At 37.9% G+C, this 18,277-nt stretch overlaps 3 protein-coding genes and 1 pseudogene across 3 annotated transcripts; all 4 read left to right on the forward strand.

The window, feature by feature from the left end:
- The first annotated feature begins 3,578 nt into the window (after positions 1–3,578).
- LOC128502212 (olfactory receptor 1019-like) lies at positions 3,579–7,577 on the forward strand. The gene is made up of 3 exons (XM_053471972.1): positions 3,579–4,487; positions 6,894–7,065; positions 7,477–7,577. The coding sequence occupies exons 1-3, from the start codon at positions 3,579–3,581 to the stop codon at positions 7,575–7,577; spliced, it is 1,182 nt and encodes a 393-aa protein (XP_053327947.1).
- A 1,830-nt stretch (positions 7,578–9,407) lies between these two features.
- On the forward strand, positions 9,408–10,352 carry LOC128502213 (putative olfactory receptor 2B8). The gene has a single exon (XM_053471973.1). It carries the CDS (start codon positions 9,408–9,410, stop codon positions 10,350–10,352), a length of 945 nt encoding a protein of 314 aa, XP_053327948.1.
- Positions 10,353–12,090: 1,738 nt separating this feature from the next.
- On the forward strand, positions 12,091–14,709 carry LOC128502214 (nuclear RNA export factor 1-like; annotated as a pseudogene).
- A 2,570-nt stretch (positions 14,710–17,279) lies between these two features.
- Positions 17,280–18,110, forward strand: LOC128502215 (olfactory receptor 5V1-like). Its single transcript, XM_053471975.1, has one exon. The coding sequence runs from the start codon at positions 17,280–17,282 to the stop codon at positions 18,108–18,110; it is 831 nt and encodes a 276-aa protein (XP_053327950.1).
- The last annotated feature ends 167 nt before the right edge of the window (positions 18,111–18,277 follow it).

Raw genomic sequence — 18,277 nt, forward strand, 5'->3', positions numbered from 1 at the left:
CAAGACAAGTTAAAAAATATATTTGAGGTATTTTTTCCTATAGACTTTAGTTGTGTTCAATTTATATACATGGAAAACTGTGAAATTGTATGTTTTTATTTTATTCACACGACATAATGTCTTACATACAGTATATGAATATGGCTTGAAAAGAAAGTCCTCTCTCTGAAAAAAAGAAAGAGGGAAATTACAGTTAAAGGGCATAGTAAAGCATAGACAATTGCTTTGTCCTAAAGTGTAGAATAGCCCTGGTCCTGAGAGGGTTAACAAAATCCGAATCTCCTAAAGGGTCAAATAGCCAGCAGAAAAATAGCTAGAACCCATAGAAGTGGAAGTTGTTAACGTTAAACATATTAATAAAATAATAAATGAATACAGAACCTTATATTTTTCTTATCTGGTAGACAGGTCAACTTTAATATTTTGAGAATATTAAGTGCTTCATATGTTAGATGTCAGCTTTTCTTGCTGTGGTAATTTATTAGACTTTTGGGACACATCCCCTGATGAAACACAATAATGTTACAGGTTAACAGCACCCAGATCAATATATAAAAAGACCATTGCCAAATATTAAACATCAGACCTAAAAATTAGAAGTCTGGAAAGCTGTAGCCTACGTCTGACGTGTTTTGGTGTAAGCTTCGAAATAATCTGATATTACAGTAATAGAAGTCTTCTTTTAATTAATCTGAGATGTTGTAGTAATGCTGATAAACATTAATACATATGTTTAATGAGCTATTAAAAATTACCCAATACATGAAAGTATTTTATTTTGGGAATGTAGCTTTCGGTCTAGGTAACGTTTTATATACCTAAAATTGTTGTTGATGGTTTTAACCCCTTCAGGACCGGGATTTTGATACTAACGTGTCGCTAAAGGACCAGAGCCGTTTTTGTGTTTTTGCCATGTCTTTCTTCAACTGTAATTTCTCTCTTATCAATTGGTGCACCCACACAAATCATATATTGTTTTTTTCAGCACAAGTAGGGCTTTCATTTGAAACCATATTAAGCTGGGTAGTACATTGTTTTGTTTGAAATAAACTGGAAAAAGTGGGGAAAAAATGAAAAAAAAGCATTTTTTTACAGTTTTGTATACATACAAATTGTACACACATTGAACCAATGGGAAAAAATTATCCCAAATATATTCATTAAGTTGTCCTGATTTGGAAACCACCCAACATGGCCAGGATTTTTATCTATTTTGACCAGTATAGGGCAAATATTGCAAGGCATGCATCACGTTTTTGAAATGTAATTTTTTTCAAATTTGGCATGGTAGTCTAATAACTGCAATAGTTGTCACAGATACTGATTATCCCCCCAAAATTATATGTTTATGAACAGTAGATAAGTCAAGGTGTACAACTAGGGTCATTTTGACACTTTTCAAACAGGGATTTTATCGCCAATTGCTGCCAAATTTTGAGGTATTTTTATATTTTTTTGTTTTTTTTGCATTTGTTGCAATGTTGCTTTAGATTTTATATTATATTTTGTATAGAATATGTGCAACTGCAGAACAAAACACCAAATTGTGTTCACCAACACCCCCCGGTTCCAACAAGGCCTCACATGCATGGTTCATGCATTTTTTGAGGAAGCTATGAGGGCAAAACTGGAACATGCGCATTTTCGTTTTCACATTTGGAATTTTCAGAAATTGGTTTGCTGAGCCCATATCCCATTTGGGACATTTTGGAAGCCCCCCACTGTAAATTTCCCCATAAAAGTATATATTTATGAACAGTAGACAAGTCAAGGTGTTCAACTAGGGTAGTTTTGACAGTTTTCAGCCAGCCATTTCTTCACTGATGTCTGCCAAACTTCACAGGGAAATTATTTGATTGCATTTTTAACGCATACATTTCAATGTTGCACTGAATTTCTTGCACAGCATAAGTGCAACAGTGGAAGAAAACACCACATTTTGTTCACCAAGATCCCCTGATTCCAACAAGGCCTCACATGCATGGTTCATGCATTTTTTGAGGAAGCTATGAGGGCAAAACTGGAACATGTGCATTTACATTTTTTAAAATATTTTTTTTATCAGATTACTTGTAAGTGACAGGTTTAGGCCGCTGACATCAATCAGGGAGACCGATCAATAATCAGCGACTTAAAATGTCACCGACAAGTGATCAGGTAATAATTATGATTTTTTTATTTATTAATAATTTGTGTTTTTTCATAATTAACCTAGATGACCCCTCTCTCTTTGTAGAGCAGGGTCATCCATGGGCTGCCATAATGATCCGATCACTCCTATTGGCTAGGAGCGATCTGATCAGCCCAGCCCAGCATTTGACCTGGAAGCACCCTGGACTTTCAGGTCAGTGCTGTTATTTTTTTTTATTATTATTATTTTATTATTTATTTATTTATTTATTTATTTTTGATTTTTTTTTATTTTTCTTTATTATTATTATTTTTTAATTTTTTTTAACTCTTTCAATGCTGATGCTCCATTGAAGCACAGCATTGACTGATATTTAGTCCCCACAAGCTTGTGGGGACTAATATTAACCCCTGCAATGCTGCGATGGGGGGTCATACACAATCGCAGCATTGAAGGGGTTAATTGAGGAAGAGGGGGGGTAGGGGTTAACTGAGCAAGGGAGGGGGTGGGGGGGCTGGTCTCCACACTCATGTGGAGACCAAAGAACCCTGTCTCCCTGTCCCTGAAGCTGCCTCTGGCAGCTGGGACACAATCTCCAATAGACTGGAGATTGTAGGGGAGGAGTCTCTCTGATCAGTCCTACAGGACTGATCAGAGGACTTCTGGGGGGTCGTTTTTGCTGTTGCTGGTCTGCCTGGGCTTCCAGGCAGACCACCAGCAGCAGAGCCCCCTACAAAACGGCAATTAACCCCTTCAATGCCGCGATCGCGGCATTGAATGCCGCGATCGCGGCATTGAAGGGGTTAACGCTGCACTGACGCTCTCATGGAGCGATCAGGCAGCAGGGGGGTGTTGGATCAGGTCCCCACACTTGTGTGGGGACCCATTCAACACCCCCCCCCCCTTCCCTGAAGCTGCCTGTGGCAGCTGAAACCGCGATTGCAGATTTTTCTGCAATCGCTGTTTCTGCCTACAAAATCACTCCGTGGGAGTGATCGTAGGCTTGGGGGCGGGCTTAGACAGGCTGTGCTGTCTGCCCAGGAGTCCTGGGCAGACGGCAGCAGCAGCGCCTCCACGATCACCGCGATTGTGGTGATGTGGGGGCGTTTTTTGGAGGAGACGTACCTGGTACGTCCCGGTCTACCGGTGACTGTTAACCAGGAAGTACCAGGTACGTCCCGGTACGGAAGGGGTTAAGATATCAAAGAGGAAATAATTTTTCTCACTTTTTACCTATTTCCTTCTTTCTTTTTCCATTCTTTCAACAGTGTGCTGGGAGATATTGATAATAGATGGGAATCTTTTTTTAGCATTCCCTACTTTGACTACCCCTAATTCCTTATTTATGGACAGAAGAATAACCGTAAGTATAACATTAAGTCACAGAGAAAAACTGAGATCTCTGACACCATTGCAGGCGAAACATTGATGTCCATGAAACATTACAATGATTTGGCAAAACGTCACGTCCACAAAGGAATTTGTCCTTTTAGGGTTGTCTAGTGACCCCCAGACCCAAGTTGCAATTTTTGTCATCTTTCTGCTATTCTATTTCATAACACTGACTGGAAATTGCCTCATCATCTTTGTTACAATTACTAGACGAAACCTTCAAACTCCAATGTATTTTTTTCTCACTAATCTCTCTTTTCTGGACATCTTTTATTCATCTACTAACATCCCTAGGGCACTGAAAGATCTGATGTCGATGACAAAGATAATAACATTTGGGGAATGCGCTTTACAAATGTACACTGCTCTTTCTCTGGCCATAACAGAATGTTTTCTGCTAGCGGTAATGGCTTATGATCGCTACATAGCTGTATGTTATCCGTTGCATTACACTACAATTGTGAATGGCTCTGTTTGTATAAAGGCAGCAGTATTTACCTGGGTATGTGGATTCCTTTTGTCGACGATACAAACAGCAACGACTTTGAATGTGCCTCTATGCGGACATTATTTAATTAACCATTTCTTCTGTGAAGGGCCGGGTTTTTTGTCACTTGGGTGTGCTGATACATTTGTCAATGAGGTTGTGACATTCATACTTTGTGTGTTGATTCTAATGATACCATTCTCTTTTATTTTTCTGTCTTATACCAGAATCATCCTTATAATCGTTAAAATGACTTCCTCTGTTGGTAGGAAAAAAACATTCTCCACCTGTGCATCTCATATAACTGGTGTGACATTATATTTTGGAACATGCATTGCAATGTATATGAAGCCTAGATCACTATTTTCACCAGACAGAGATAAAATTATTGCTATTTTTTATGTTGTAATTACACCCATGCTGAATCCATTAATCTATACGCTCCGGAATAAAGAGATTAAATCCGCTTTAAAGAATGTAAACTTTTTTTGTAAAAAAAATGTAGCAAATAAAACCTTTAATTTTATTTCTGAAAATGTTTTATTCTGAAATGTTCTAATATGTACACTTATGTTTAAAAGCACATTTTGCCCATCAAAATAACATAAAATGGATCAGGAGACATTGTTAATGTTGTAAATAACTATTATAGCTGGAAACAGCTGATTTTTAAATGATCTCCATCACTGCTCTGTTCCAATGGCACGTTGTGTTAGTTAATTGGGGTTTGATTTTATGTTGTGTTGTTATTGCTACCTGTTATTGCATTTGTTATGATATACTTTCACAAGTCGATAAAACCTTCTGCATTTCTACCCATGTGTTGTGATCATTCAGATCATAGCTGGGAACTTTTGAAATTAGCTGACCCTATCTTTAAACATTAACTCTTTAATGGCCAATCATGCATATGATTCTATGTAGCAATTCCTCAAATGTGTTACTCAAATAGCTCTAATTCCAAATGGAGACCTCGACTTGTCATTTAGATACACTTAATTGCGTCACCTCTATTCAAGCAGGGCCAGTGGCATCTCCAGCTTTCATATTTTGGGGGGCCAAGGACCAAAGCAATTATAAAACGCTACATTTACACTAATATATATATATATATATATATATATATATATATATATATATATATATATATATATACGTGTTACACATGCATTTTTAATTACATCATTTGTACTTATCCCTTTTAAGTCCACGATTGAAAGATGATTTCAAAATTATAACAGCTAAACTGGCATTGTACCAATATCTCATGATGCAGGAATGATGACAACACTGTTTTTTAAACAATAAATATTTTTATTTTCACAATAACTTGTAACATGTAACTTGAATGAACTTTATACTTACTTTTATAAATAAATATTTGACAAAAATAGAAAATGGACATTTAACATTGCTCCTTGGTATGGTAGCCTTAACATGAAAGTATAAAAGTCGAGATGAAGGCTGTTCAACTCCTTTGAATTGTATTTACTCAGTAAACTGACCACATAATGGTAAACATTGCAAAGTGAAGTGCAACAACTATTTTGTACCTAAAGGTAATAATAATAATAATAACAATAAATAATATAAATAACATATCTTACTGCAACTACTAAAGTGCCACAAGAAAACAAAACCAGATATACGTTTTAGCTGTTTTTTTAACTATAAATATTTAACTTTCAAGTATTCCTGGGTAAACAGAGATTATAGCATAACACAATTATTAAATAAGGAACCAGGTACACATTATAAAATAAAGTGCAACATCATAACAAACAACAAGAATACAGTGTTTTCCTTTTAATGTGAACGGCAATCAAATTTGTACTTACATTTAGTCATTCACACTAATATAGTTTTAAGCGGGAGTTTACATGGATTGATGCAAACCTGCTAACTACAAGCTCCATATCTATTTGTGATGCAAGTCTGCACTCAATTGCCAATGTGGCAAGATCTGAAAGCCTTTCCTCGTACGTAGGAATGGTTTTATTAATTTTAGCGCAGAAAAGCTTGTTTCACATGATGCACTGCTGACTGACAAAACACAAGCTATTTTACATAGCCGGTAAAGCTCCAGAAATGGAACAGAGTAAGGCTCCAGAAAGTTGGTGAACTCTAGAATTGTGTCCGCTTTAATGGCATCCAATGACTTTTTTCTTTGTAGGGTTAGCAATGCCATATTGCATGTGTAGAATCTGGCCATTGGTAGCAATTTCTCAAAATTAAGAAATGTATCAGATCGGGGGTTCAGGGACTGTACTCCTTCCAGAGAATCTTTGGAGAAGCGAGATTTGAGCTCTGAAATGATTCTGTGAAGAACAACAAACATAAACATTTTAATGAAATCATCTTCTTTCAGCAGTTGTTGTCTATGGCCTAGAGTTTCCAAAATTATGCTATTTCTTAAGCGTAAAGGAGGCCGGTGAGCTCGCTTCTTGGAAGGCAGTTCGGTAGAATCATCATCTGGTGCTGGTATCCCACACTTCATGCTCAGATGAATTGCCCTGGCAAGGTGTTTGAGGGGAGAAATGGCACTGGACTCTCAAGTCTTTCAGTTCTATTTGCATTTTCCCACATCAATCAGCAGGGACTGGATAGGGAGTTAATGCAAATCTGACTAAATTACTTGGAGTGGTTAAAAATAAATTATGTGCATTTTCAAAAAATACATTTTGTTTTGTTTTTTATTAATATTGCCTATATTGCCACAAACCTAGACACCCATCTATTCAACTTAATTCGGGACCGTTCTAACGCCCACTGATTATTAGCTTGACTCCTAAAATTCTGAGCAACCACCTCGGACCAAACAACCCAAACCTCTGGAAAGAGAACTAAAACCTGTGATAAATTGCAAATAATCATGTCCCCCAGCAACAGGCACCACCCCTAAATAATTCCTCCCAAAGTGAACCACAAGACCGACGGGGAGCCCAACAATCTAGACAACTGCACCAGCTCTGGGAGAAGATGCAACCACCGCATCCCACGCCTCCCGAACCACTGCACCTCAGCCACCAGAAAACCCCAACCGCTCCCCCTTCGGGTGAACCGCGGCCCGCTTCCTGGCCCAGAACATGAAGGAATGCAAAGCTGGATCTTCCACATCCCTCTCACCCTAGCAACCAAACCCTTCAGCTTGTCAGTAGGCAAGCGACACTCCATAGCCACAGAATCAATCTCGATTCCTAGAAAGCTAAGGCAGGTAGTCGGCCCCTCCGTCTTATTATTGGGAGCAAGGGGAACCCCAAAACGCAGCATCACACACTGCAGAAGAAGACAATCCCCAGATCCCCAGCCCCAAGACACAGAAAATCAAATTATCAACCATACCTGCCTCCTCCCGCACCACCCACTCCAAAAAAGTGCTAAAGCACTCAAAATAAAAACAAGACATCGAGCAACCCATAGGAAGGCTCATATCCACATAAAATTGACCCTCAAATTGGCACCCTAGTAAGTGATGACAGCCCGGATGAACCAGAAGCAGACAAAAAGCCGTCTCGATATCCCTTTTCTCCATCAGTGCGCCACGACCAGCTGCCCGAACCATCCTAAACTGCTTATCAAAGGATGCATGCGCAACGTTACACAACTCCGCCGAAATACGATCATTAACTGAACAACCCCGGGAATATGACAAATGAATTAAACGAAACTTCCCCGGCTCCTTTTTAGGAACTACCCCAAGAGGGGGCACCCTCAAATTTCCCAATGGCGGAACCCGAAAAGGGGCCTGCCATACACCCTAAATCAACCTCTTTACGCAATTTATCCCTAACAACATCCAGAAACTCTGCAACCGAACACAAATTCCTAACCACAACAGAAGGGATCCAAAAGCCCTCTGAGAAGCCCTTCAGCAAAAGGCCCGCTGCCTTCCAGTCCCAAATGATTTCATCCCAAATCAGCTTGGTCCCCCCCTTTAGCCCGCTTGAAACAGCGGGCAAGAAGGCGGGCACCACCACAACCGGAGCATTTGCACTTAAAACGGCATGAGGACCCCCACTTACACTGCCCATCATATAATATATAATTTGTGTGGATACACTCAATGAGAGAGAAGAAAAATTTTGCTAAAAATAGCACCGCATAAATGGTAAAACAGCCATTGTCACAAAGGGTAAAAAAAAATAAAAAAACAGCTCTGTCCTTAAAGTGTAAAGGGACACCAAATCATAATCCCCTTAGAATAAACAAAAAAAAGCTGAACCACGTAAAGGTCTATATATACTTTGCTAACAGCCTAAAATGTTCATTCTAAATAATCAGGCCTTTAACACCAGGGTAATGTATCACATTTTCTGTCACGTTTAATACATTTTTGTATGTTATATGACCTCACATTTTAGTAATTTGGTCTTTTACTTTAGCTTTCACTCCTTGCATTGGATTGAATTGGTGAGATAAGGGCATACGTGTAATAACACTTTTGCTTGACTCAATATTCTCTTTTAAGGATGTACAAAGATGTATCACCAACCATTTCATTGTTAATATTTTATTAACCTTATTTTTTGCTTATGAGCACATTATTTTTCTCAACCTTTCTTTTTGAATACAGTTTGTTGTGTTTTAGAGGTAAAAAATTAAGCTTTTACACAATTCAAATACGAACAATACCTTTATTAACTCGGTTTACCATATAGGGTAACATAGAATGTAACTAGCACTGAATGCTTTCTAGCTGAATACAAATGACAAGAGCGGTCTTGCATTGTTTACCTATTGTTTCTATTGGCCATATTTTGTGGAGTTCACTGCTCTTTCTGTTTCTTGGGTCTTTATTTTTTTCTTCAGTTTATCACTTGCCAGAATGTATCGTTTCCTAACAAATGTATATATCCATTATGTGCAAGCACATAGTTGGATGCCTGAAGAAGGCACTGTTGTCCAGGAAATCAGGGCCCACTTACCCTTTAACATTCATATATTTTATTTACATTGATGCTAAAAAATAGTTGAGCATCAGAAAAGAGAGAATCAGTTTGTATGAGTGATCCAGGGCCCAAAACTCCTTAATCTGACCTTGATTATAGGGAAATACAGTGCTCCCCTTCAACCGAAAGCCTTGCCAAGCTTCTCATAAAAGATTTGGAATGCTGGGTAACATTCAAAGAGCAATCTTAAACATTTATGAGAACATGTATTGTCTTACATAATACCTGATTTACTGCCTGTGAAAGTATATATATATTACTCAAATGTCCCTATGATGTAATAAGTTAAAAAAAATTCTAAAAGCCTTTGTAAATCCCAGCCCTTACCATACTCTCTAAAACAAGAGTGTCCTTCTTTGTTGAAATGCTGTAGGAATCTTTCATGCACTATACAGAACTGTATGATGGTTGAACTTATGTTTGCTAATGATGTTTTTAATATTGTAGAATGGCTTGGGGAAATGGCACTGTGGCCACAGAATTCATCCTGCTTGGTCTCAGCAGTGATCCAACTATGCAAATAATCCTTTTTGTTGTCTTTTTGGTTGTCTACATGATGATCTTACTTGGAAACTCACTAATTATTATGGTGACAGCAACAGATAGCAGTCTTCATACACCAATGTATTTTTTCATCACCAACCTCTCCATTTTAGATATCTGTTATTCGACAACTGGTGCCCCTAGGATGCTAAAAGACAGTCTTTCAGTAAAGAAAACCATTTCATATGCAGAATGTGTAGCACAAATGTACATTGGGCTTTCACTAGGAGAAAATGAATGTATGCTGCTTGCCGTAATGGCCTATGATCGTTATATAGCTATATGTCATCCTTTACATTACACAGTAATCATTAGCAAGTCTGTTTTTATTAAGGCAGCTGCTGGTACGTGGATCTGTGGGTTTCTGTTATCCATTCCCGATATTGTACTTATTTGTAGTGTAGGTTTTTGCGGCCCTAACAAGATTAATCATGCTGTATGTGAAGTACCAGAAGTCCTAGCACTGGGTTGTGGAAATACAGCCATTGTTGAATTTGTGATATTTGCAATTGGTGTAATTGTATTAATGATACCAATCACTTTTATTATTTTATCTTACGTTAGAATTATCCTTGCAATTTTAAAAATAACTTCTTCTGCTGGACGATTAAAAGTATTTTCCACTTGTGGATCTCACATCTTGGTTGTAACACTTTTTTATGGGTCGGCTATGGCTGCATATTTGAAACCTAAATCAAAGTCTTCAGCTAATGTTGATAAAATCCTTTCTGTTTTTTATGGGACTGTAACTTCTATGTTGAATCCTTTGATCTATACACTTAGGAATGAGCAAGTCAAAACCGCTTTAAAAAAAATGAAAATTAGAAAACTATTATCCATACATTTGTGATATAGAAAGATTCTAATAACATGTCTGTTGAAAGTATTACCAAATGTATATTTAAATAACTAGAATTAATGTTGATATTAAAATCATAGTTTAACTTTTACCATTTTAATATCTAAAAATGCCAGGTAATTTTTTTCATTTTGTTTGCTTTTTTTACATTTATCCTTAAAAACAACTTATACTTATACTCACAAATTCTTATATTTTTACACGCAGGTTAAGCTATTCATAAATACAATGTTTTCCTTAAATGGGTATCACTATGTTGTAATGGTCCAAATGCCAAAAAATAAATAAATTTAAATAAAAAATAAAATAAATTTAAATAAGCAAAAAGAAACACATATATAAACTAGAGCTATGTTTACATACATTTCTATCTGTATTTATGTATGGGGAGAGAGGCTTTCTACATGTATTTTTTTTTCTGCATGCTGAGAAGGCGACCTATTAGCCTCGTGCATTCGAACTCATACAAATTTAATGTTTAATGAATTTTGCCTTTTCGTTCAAATTCACAACAAAACAAACAAAAGCAAATGGCAAAACTTTCAAAAGTCTATTAAGATACATTAACTTGTTTGCCTGTTGAGTCATCTCTTCCCCTCCCTCTAACACATTTTCCAGGACATTGTCAGCTCATTAGAAGGTGTTACTTTTGTTGGGATCAGATATGCTTAAACACTGTGGTTTGAATTTTGCAATGATCCCAGAAAATGTTGTTCATGTTCAAAGTGGTTACACATATTAAGCATTCACCACGAGTCCAATAAATCTAACAGGTGCTGCTTATTAAAGTAATCAAAGCCAGAATGCAAGTGGTTACACACGGCAAAAAGAAAAAAAACTATAGTTAACCTTTGCAATGCCAGATATACTGAAACATTCCTCCCACAAATCACTCTAAAACTAAACTTTTAATAAAAATCTCAATGAAAACACCAATGTATAAATGAGAGATGCAAAAATGAGTAAAATAAAAAAAAAAAACGTTGTGGACCTCGAGGTTTTTTGATAATCTTGTACTGCCCCCACAGCAGTAGCTCAGACTAAATTTTGAAAACAAGTAATTTGAGGTCCACAGAACCCCTGGGATCTTTACGTTTGTTTAATGTTAGTTTTACTTAATGTCGGGAAGAGTTACTTTACTGTTATGTGAAACAGCCTTCCAAGGGAAGTGGACACAACTATAATACAGAGAGGTAATATAAACAAGTGATAGGAACATGATTTCTGAATCTAAGACAAGACCAAGGACTATGCCTTTACAACAGCGTAGATGGTCCAAATGGGTCTCATCTACTGTGAAATTGTTTTTGTATGTATTTTCTACAAGAAAAGAAAGAAAATGGAAAGAGAATATAATCACTATGAAAATGACAGTTAACCATTCCAGTGCTGTAAGGAAAGTTGCTCATTAATCTACCTCTACAGACAAGGATTATATTACAATTTAGGGCAGTGTCTATTGCAGGCACTGTATACACTACTCGCTCCCACCACTCTCTACACACACACACTCTCACACACTGACTCCCTCCCCATCTCACTCGCGCTCCTCCTCCCATCTCTCCTGAGAAATCAGAAGAGATCTGACAGCAACTGGTAAAGGTGAATGAGCAGGTGGTAGGGCAGATATACGGCAGGGGGAGAGGGCAAGGGCACAGACTAGTAGAGAGGACTAGGTGGAAAAGGACAGTAGGAACAAAGGGCAGTGGGAACAGAGAGACCTAGGAGGATGGTGCAGGTGGCACAGACACACCTGGACGAGAGGGCAAGGGCACAGTAAGACTTATTTTTGGCTAACAAATTTCATTTCTAAATTAAAAAAACCCTGAATAATGTTTGAATAACTGATCAATTCCTCACAAAAGAGGAGTTGCTGCTATTAAGAAAGTTTTGGACTCGGAGGCCAATATGAGTCCTTTACAAAGTAAATTTATTACAGATTGTATTCGGTTTCTACTCACCCATAATTATTTTTCATTTAATGACAATTTTTATTTACAAATCTGTGGCACCGCCATGGGAACCAAATTTGCACCAAGCTACGCCAACCTGCATGTAGCAGATTGGGAGGCTAATTACATCTGGTCTAATAATCTAAACAATTTGGAGAAAGGAATCACCCAAAATAATTGCTAGAAGAGGGCTTTAGAGAGATTAGCATGAAGAAGAGAGAAGATTATCTTGACACTCAGAGTCAAAATAAAAACGTTAATTTTAATTCAAATTTTTCTTATTTTCACACGTTATAACGACAAAGCATTTCAAATTAGAAAGGCAATCAGGAAATGTTGGTCAATATTGAAACAGGATGACATGTTAAAGTACCATCTCCCTGAAACACCTAGGGTCATTTATAAAAAAACCAAAAAATTTTAAATCTGGTATAGCTCCCAGTGCGTTATCTAAGGTAGAAAATATAGAGAAAGATTTTTTATCGAACAAAACTCCCGGTCTCCACAGATGTGGGAAATGTAAGTAATGTAAACTATGCCATTTACAAAATAAGAAAATAACCTCTTTTAAATGTTCAATAACTGGAGAAGAATTTAATATAAAATATTTTATTCACTGTACATCAAAAAATGTAATATACCTCCTAGAATGTAGCTGCGGTATACAGTACATAGGCCGCACATCCAGAGAGATGAAGGTGAGAGGACTGGAACATTTAGGTAATATACGTAAAAATAATCCTAAACATAGTGTCTCTAGACATTGCAATAATTGCAGGAAGTTCTCCCTGGCTGACTTTAAAATCACAGGTATAGACTTAGTAGAGATAATAAACCTGGACGTTTGGGAAGAAAACATAATATTGACTCTTCCGATGCCACTCACCCTAACAGAGCAGAGGCTAGCGATGGCCGAGGTCGTGGCACAAAATAACGTTTCCTCATGGAGAAAAATATGAGAGAGACTGGTTGATTAGCGTGTTGCAAAATGCCTGCAGTCTACCATTTATTCCAATTCAGTATCATTGCGATCATTCACACGCTGACTTTTATGTGGATGATGCTGCCATTGCCAAAGCTTTGAAAGAAATCTCCAGGACATGCACAGACAGAGAGAATTTTAAGATTACAGTCTTGACGCGCCCGTGTCTACGTCCTGTTGCCAAGGAGTTTCGTGTTTTTATGAAAGATGAAGAAATAGGACATTTTAAGAACTGCATGCAGAAGAGATATGATGGTGCCACCGTGGCACTGGATATGACATCTTTGAGAAGTGACCCAGACTTGGTTGCAAACAAAGTAGATCTGATTCTGAACAGAAGGAGCTGTATGCAAGCAATGCTGCAGATTATAGAGGAAAATGTACGAGAGTTGTTGTCATTGGATATCAGCAACAATAAAATCTAAAAACTGGATTACGTGGCTGAAATTCATAACAAAGCACCTAACTTAAAGATCCTGCGCTTGTCCAACAACATGTTGAAGACTAAGCAGCAGCTGGATGTAATCAAGGGATTGAAGCTTGAGGAACTTTGGCTTGATGGAAACCCACTTTGTGACAACTTCCATGATGAGGCAGTCTACATCAGAGCTGTGCGTCAACGCTTTCCCAAACTAATGCAAATGGGCCTGGATGGTCATGAACTTTCACCACCAATCATATTTGAGGATGAAACTCCCCTCACACTCCCTACAAGCAAGGGGAGTTTCTTGAACAGTGATGAATTGAAAGTATTTATTCTACAATTTCTACAGCAATATTATGCCTGTTATGATGGAGAAGAAAGACAGAGCCTGCTGATTTTTGCCCATGATGAAGTGTGCTGCTCCATCAGCTTCAACGGCAAAACCCCACCACGAGCAGCCTTGAGCCATATTTGCAGGAAAGTCGAAATATTAAGAAACTCAAAGATCCATCTGTCTGTAGTAAACTAATTAAACACAAGCGCCCGAATGTTGTTGGCTTCTTGAACGAGCTCCCAAGGACCCAACATGACCTCAACTGATTTGTAGTAGATATTGTTTCCCAGTCGAACACACTGCTTTGCTTCACTGTCAATAGAATTTTTAAACTTGATGGCCAGTCAAGTGACACCGTGCATGCGTTCTCTCGTGTCTTTGTAGCTGTGCCCGGCAATGATGAAGGGCTCCTGCTGGTCATTGATGAACAATTCATAAGGAATGCCACCAGCATTTGCTCCTCCAGTAGTGCTGTACCTGCCCAACTACCTGTACCTCAGGACATGCTTCAAGCTTTTATCCAGTTCTCGGGCATGAATGCAGAGTGGTCTTTAAAGTGTCTTCAGGAAAATGCTTGGGATTTTGAGAGGCCAGCCCAGATTTTTATGAAGTTTAAGGTAGAGGGCGTGATTCCAGATGTTGCATTCAACAAGTAGCATCACTTTTATGTGGATGATGCTGCCATTGCCAAAGCTTTGATATTTACAATCCCTCCTTTTATCACAACGTGATAACGTTAGTCTCTAACTTTTGGTCAATCCACACTTGACTCGAAATGCGTTATTATTGCTGTTCATATCACTCTGGGTGGTAAGGCCAAATACCTGGGTGGCCATAACAATAGCCACAATTAGGATAGCCGTCCCACTGATTGTCCAGATGACGTAATTCGAGAGTCTGTTATCCCTTTCTGTCATGGTAGAAGTCCTTTGACTCGAGATGCATGGATCCATGATGGTGACTCTTCTGTAAGGACAGCAGTTCTTGTTACAGCCAATATGGTGGTTGGTTATCCGTAGGGTGGCTCCAGAGACTTGTTGATTTTCGTCAACTGCTTTACGACCACTCTGTCTCCAGGCTTGAAACTGTGTGTCGGTTGACCTGAAGGTAAAGGAAGAGACAGAGAAACATCACCATAGGTACCATTCAATTTCTCTATCAAATGTTGTACATAACCTTCCTGCATCTGTCCTACGTCCCCAGACTCCACTGGGCAATACTTACCATTAGCCCAGAGTGTTGGGAACGGCCTCCCCATTAACACTTCATAAGGTGCTAGTTTGGTGGTGCTATTAGGGGTCATTCTTATTTCAGCCAATACGGCTGGTAGATGGTCAGGCCATCTATGAAAGGTTCCATTTGTACCTTTGCGCAGTTTGTCTTTGATGCTTCTATTAGTGCGTTCTACCTGACCAGAGGATTGTGGGTGATACGGGATATGAAATTTCCAGTCTATGGCCAGAAGCTAAGATATCTCTTGAATCAGCTTAGCTAAACTTGGATATGAATTAGTAGACTGTTTGTATGGGGGTGGGAATACCTCATTATTGGGAGTATTAAATACAGTACACTCATTATTTTTAGGTTGATCAGATTCCTTATGCTTAAATTCTATTGGACAAATTTTGAGCCATACAGAAGCACACTTGGACATATAATCCATGTCCCAAATAGGATCTGGTCCATAACCAGTCCATTCAGGGTCTCCTAAACACAATCCTCTCATTAACATCATATGCTGTAGTTTAAAAGAACCCTCATTAGGAAAAGGGCTATCAGAATTCATTGCCCTAGTCCACTGTGCGAGCAAATCAGTGAATGGAACAACATAATAATCCTCTGTACATTTTAAAACATAACTTCGGGGTGTGTCTACTAGAGGATCAAATTTACATTTCACCACCAACAAATTAGATTTAGTTACTATGGCAGTCTTACTTTTGCCCTTTTTCCCATCTCTTTTCATATCTTTACTCAATAACATACCCATAACAAAATACAACAAATAATACACACAAACAAAAAGCGAGAAAAAATGCTGCAGCAAGCAAAAAGGTTAAGGAAGCAAAGAAGCAAACGTTATAAGCTTTTCATCCTGCAAATCAATACCATTAGTTATTGACCTTGTTCAGTTCTGCAGATTTATGTTTATACTTATAATATACTTTAACCCTATAGGGACTCTAACCCTACATATGCCAGGGACTCTAACCCCGTATAACGTCAGGGACTCTAACCCTGCAACGCCAGGGACTCTAACCCTGTATAATGTCAGGGACTCTAACCCTGTATATACCAGTGAGACTCTAACTCACTGTCACAATACTTTCGGCTCAGAGGAAGAAAACTATAATTTGAGAATAGATACAGAGACACCGGGAGTCATACAGACAAAATATCACGTACTGTATCCCACTTCTGACTCCAGCTGAAAATGTTTCGCCCCTCCTCTTATGGGGGACACCTCTCTTGAGCCGAAAGCCTCCCGGGAGCTCTTGAGTAAATCTGCAGAACCTTCAGAGTGGCAAGCGCAGATATCTGGGAGAAGTAAATAATTCAGACAAACACAAGGTGTTCGTTCTCAGTCACTTCTCAATTTATTCATTGTTGCGAGCGGGTTTAAATACTATTACAGGGAGACTGCTACAAAACCATTCACAAAGGAAAATGTAACACTCGGCATATAGTGGGTACAACTAATCCACATCAAACATAGACTAAGGTAAAAAGTTCTTATCTTCCTAGCATCCAGACAGGTAAACATATGTTATCTCGTTACTTTAAGGATGAGAAAGAAATCATTAACAAGACTTGTCTACGTTGGCAAAAGTGTCTACAACAACATGTATATTTAATACAAAATGGTGTTCATTTAAATTTCATATTTACAGCCTCCATGTCCTGTAAGTGTTTTTAATATAGTCTGCTTTTCCCAAACATACTACACCATTGTGGGATTTGTTTTTTGTTTTTTTATCCCTATGTATATGCGCCCCTTCTTCTGACTACATTTAATGTTTGAATAGAAAGGAAATAAAATGAATTGTCCAAAAAAACAATTAGGTAAAAACAAAAAATTGTGCAAAATTTATAGCCAGCATAGAGAGGCACTGCATTCCTGTTTACAGGCAAGCAAATGAAACACCAATTATTGGCATCAACCAATTCCCCATCTAGCCTACCTTATCTATGCAGCATCACAGGGGTTAACGGGAGCAGAGGTATCATGGTGTCGATAACAGATAGCAGTCTTCAGACACCAATGTATTTTTTCATCACCAACCTCTCATTTTTAGACATCTGTTATTCAACAACCGCTGTCCCTAGGATGCTAAAAGACAATTTATCAGTAAAGAAAACCATTTCATATGCAGAATGTGTAGCACAAATTTATGTCGGGCTTTTTCTAGGACAAAGTGAATGCATTCTGCTTGCTGTAATGGCCTATGATCGTTATATAGCTATATGTTATCCTTTACATTACACAGTGATCATTAGCAGGTCTGTTTGTATTAAAGCAGCTGCTTGTACGTGGATATGTGGGATTCTGTTATCCACTTCCCTTGTAGTGCCTACTTGTAATGTAGGTTTTTGTAGCCCTAATGAGATTAATCATTTTGTATGTGAGGTACCAGAAGTCCTAGCACTGGGTTGTGGAAATACAGCCATTGTTGAATTTGTGATATTTGCAGTTGGTGTTATTGTATTAATGATACCAATCACTTTTATTATTTTATCTTACATTAGAATTATCCTTGCAATCTTAAAAATAACGTCCTTTGTTGGACGATTAAAGGTATTTTCCACTTGTGGATCTCACATCTTGGTTGTAACACTTTTTTATGGTTCTGCCATAGCTACGTATATGAAACCAAGGTCCAAGTCTTCAACTAATGTTGATAAAATACTTGCTGTGTTTTATGGGATTGTAACACCATTGTTTAATCCTTTGATCTATACACTCAGGAATGAAGAAGTCAAAACTGCCTTGAAAAAAATTAGAATTGGAAAAATATTGTCCATACATTTGCGATATAGAAAAATAGGTTTTCGATGATCAGGCTGAATTATGGTATCACATCTGTCAAAAGTTTTGCCAAACGTATATCTAAATAACTAGAATTAAAGTTAAAATAAATTGAAATTTTACTCTTTCAATACCCTACTTTTCCATCTATAGTGTATGTGATTAGGGGTGCTTAATTATTTTGTACAGAAAGAAAT

This window comes from Spea bombifrons, chromosome 7 (genome assembly GCF_027358695.1).
Source record: "Spea bombifrons isolate aSpeBom1 chromosome 7, aSpeBom1.2.pri, whole genome shotgun sequence".
NCBI classification, from domain to species: domain Eukaryota; kingdom Metazoa; phylum Chordata; class Amphibia; order Anura; family Pelobatidae; genus Spea; species Spea bombifrons.

What these genes read in the sequence shown, in the direction of transcription:
- LOC128502212 (XM_053471972.1), top strand. Translation starts at nt 3,579, where the DNA reads ATGATTTGGCAAAACGTCACGTCCACAAAGGAATTTGTCCTTTTAGGG. An exon ending in TTAAATCCGCTTTAAAGAAT is followed by an intron (nt 4,488 to 6,893) that starts GTAAACTTTTTT and finishes CATGTCCCCCAG; the next exon opens with CAACAGGCACCACCCCTAAA. An exon ending in CCCAACCGCTCCCCCTTCGG is followed by an intron (nt 7,066 to 7,476) that starts GTGAACCGCGGC and finishes TTGGCACCCTAG; the next exon opens with TAAGTGATGACAGCCCGGAT.
- LOC128502213 (XM_053471973.1), top strand. Translation starts at nt 9,408, where the DNA reads ATGGCTTGGGGAAATGGCACTGTGGCCACAGAATTCATCCTGCTTGGT.
- LOC128502215 (XM_053471975.1), top strand. Translation starts at nt 17,280, where the DNA reads ATGGTGTCGATAACAGATAGCAGTCTTCAGACACCAATGTATTTTTTC.